General features: G+C 30.2%; 1 protein-coding gene across 1 annotated transcript; it reads left to right on the top strand.

Annotated features, from left to right (window-relative positions):
• Window positions 1-1,423: 1,423 nt before the first annotated feature.
• LOC114383342 lies at window positions 1,424-2,340 on the top strand. Its single transcript, XM_028342998.1, has one exon. The coding sequence runs from the start codon at window positions 1,597-1,599 to the stop codon at window positions 1,996-1,998; it is 402 nt and encodes a 133-aa protein (XP_028198799.1). The 5' UTR covers window positions 1,424-1,596; the 3' UTR covers window positions 1,999-2,340.
• Window positions 2,341-2,827: the final 487 nt, after the last annotated feature.

Raw genomic sequence — 2,827 nt, 5'->3', positions numbered from 1 at the left:
TTAATACAGAGGTTTATTCTTTGCTTTTGAGACATAGAGTTCTATTTCTCGTTGATTTAAGGGTTGCAGCGACCTTGTATTCCATTTGACATATCGTGATAGAGTACTTAATAAAGATTAATAATTAATTGAAAAAATAAAAAATTTCAAGAAATAAAAGGCTTTTATTTTTTTAAATGGTAACTCAATTTTTTTATATCATAAAACTAAAAAAATTTATTTTATTTTGGAAAATAAGTAATTATATTGATTAATTAAAAAACTAATTAACAATTTGATAGATGAATAAATAGATAGATAATCAAAGTATAAGAGTTCAAATCTTAAGCTATATTTTATTGTTTTTCTTAATACCTTTTTTCGTAGTTTCTCTTTTACCCAATTCATTATTAACGTCCACATATATTTATTGTACTTTTTATACTTTCGGGGACTAAGGGTGTGTTTGGTTTGCATTTTCATTTTCTGTTTTCATTTTTTGAAAACTGTTTTCATTTTTAAAAGATTAGAATTCTAAAAACATGTTTGGTTTGACTTCTTGTTTTTTGTTTTCAATAAATAAAAACATTGAAAATGCGTTTTCAAAAGGAAATATATTTTTAGATTTGCTTAAAATTGCATTCATTGCCACCGCGTTTTCAATTGAAAATATTGAAAACAAGATTTTATTGTTTCCAGTTTTTGATTCGTTTGGAAAAATATTTTCACTGAAAATGAAAACAGAAATCCAACCAAACACATCTACTTCACCATTTTTTATTTCCAGTGAAAACGAACACAGAAAACAATCAAACCAAACATCTCCTAAATTTTGCATTTTCATCTTTTAAGGACGCATTTGTCAGCGGAGTGAGAAGATGAAAAGTCAAAAAAATATTATAACAAATATGCCCAATGCTGGCAATCCACGTTGACAATTATTTTAATGACAAATTTGTCTCTCTTCATGTCACGTAGGCTATTTTATTAACGGTGACGGACAGAAGTTAATGACCGGATATATTTGTTACACTTTAAGGGACTAAATTTTGTATTTTCATCTTTTAAGAACACATTTATCAGGGAATTACACATTGAGAAACAAAAGTGACTATTTATCCTTTTTATAATGTAAAAAAGGTAAAGATATATTTGCTTTTCAAATTTCTATGTTCTCTAGAAAAAAAATAAGAATACTGTATAAATATATATGTTATGATGGATGGTGCAAGTATGGTTTTAAACTAAAATTGCAATGAGTTATAAAACTTTTATATTATGAAAAAATATAATTAATGCGATTATCATTACTATTACAATGCAATTATTGTGAATCAAAATACTTTGAAGTTGAGGTTGCAACTGTTATTGCAATAATGTAGAGTTACACACTTATTTCATAGCTTGGTAATGGAGGGAGTGGAAGATTTCCATTCCACCACATGAACCTGTCAATCTTAATCATAGGCAAATAAGAGTTGGCATTTAGAGCGTGTGAGATACTCTTAAACCAAATAGTACACACTACACACCAACGTTTTGCACTGTCTCTCTTTTTATTGCAGCACCATCCAACCCTTCTCTTCTAAGTGACCAACTTCATTTCATTTCTCACACATGGCGAGGCCTCTTCTCAGTAATCTTCTACTCTCCTCCATGCCCATCTCCACACTTTTCTTAGCTATACTCTCAGTCTTGTGTGTATTTTCCATCATCACTTTTCTCTGTGGTTCTGACAAACTGAAGAACCTCCACAAAGAAGCAGAGAAAGCAACAACAAGATCATCGAATTCGAAGGAGCACAAACTGATTTCGAAGCTGAACAGCAATATTAATAACAGGGCACTCTCCATGGTGAAGATGATTTCTTGGAGGAAAGTGCGGGAGGGAGAAGTGGAGGGAGATTACAGTGACCAAGATGAAGAAGCCCTTTGGAGGAAGAACATCTTGATGGGAGAAAAGTGTCGTCCTCTTAACTTTTCTGGGAAGTTTGAGAATGATTCTGAAGAGAAAAGTTAACACTTCTTGATTTGTGTTTCGGAGATGAGTATGGCTAGAAATTGTATTTGTGTGGCTTCAATTAGAACTTGCTAACTAATTGCTCAGATTTTGCACGGTATCTAGAGTTTGCTACTATATTGTAACATAGGAAATAAACTTAGCAACTTTTTCTGGTGTGGAAGTATGGGCTTTGCAGGATTAGACACAGAATTTAGAAACTTTTCCTTGACGTATAATGGGAATGATTTCTTCTTGGTCTTATTCTTCTTTAAATTTCTTTTTAATTATGTTCTTGGGTTTTTATAATTTATAGAAGGAAATGGTAGAAATAAAAGTATCTAGCTGACACTTTTCATTGTTGATTGAGTTTGTTGCCATATAATTCGAAATGAATTGATCAAATTAATTGCCCAGCTCTCAAGTTGCCATGATAAATCTCTTGTCTATCAAGAATGAATGAATGCAAATGGAATGAAAAAAAGAAAAAATTGAATATTATTTTAGATAATGCTTAAATGAGCAAAACTCACCTTTACATGAATACAATTGTATCTTATATAACTAATACTAATAAGTTGTTACATAATTGGTTACAAGAATAACTAACTTGTAACTAATTAAATTAATAACTAACTTGTAACTAGCTAAACTAATAACTAACTAATGCTAGTCATCTATATCTTTAATACCCCGCAAGTGGGAAGGTGTTTACACTTCGAGCTTGGAGAAGATAATACATCTACATCATAGAAAATGAAAATAAAGTCTGAAAAAATTGAAATATAACTAAACATGTCGAAAATACATCAATCAAAATAGAAATCTAGAAACAAATCAAAGTATAGGT

Source organism: Glycine soja, chromosome 14 (assembly GCF_004193775.1).
Source record: "Glycine soja cultivar W05 chromosome 14, ASM419377v2, whole genome shotgun sequence".
NCBI classification, from domain to species: Eukaryota; Viridiplantae; Streptophyta; class Magnoliopsida; order Fabales; family Fabaceae; genus Glycine; species Glycine soja.
This window is presented reverse-complemented; position numbering and strand designations above follow the sequence as displayed.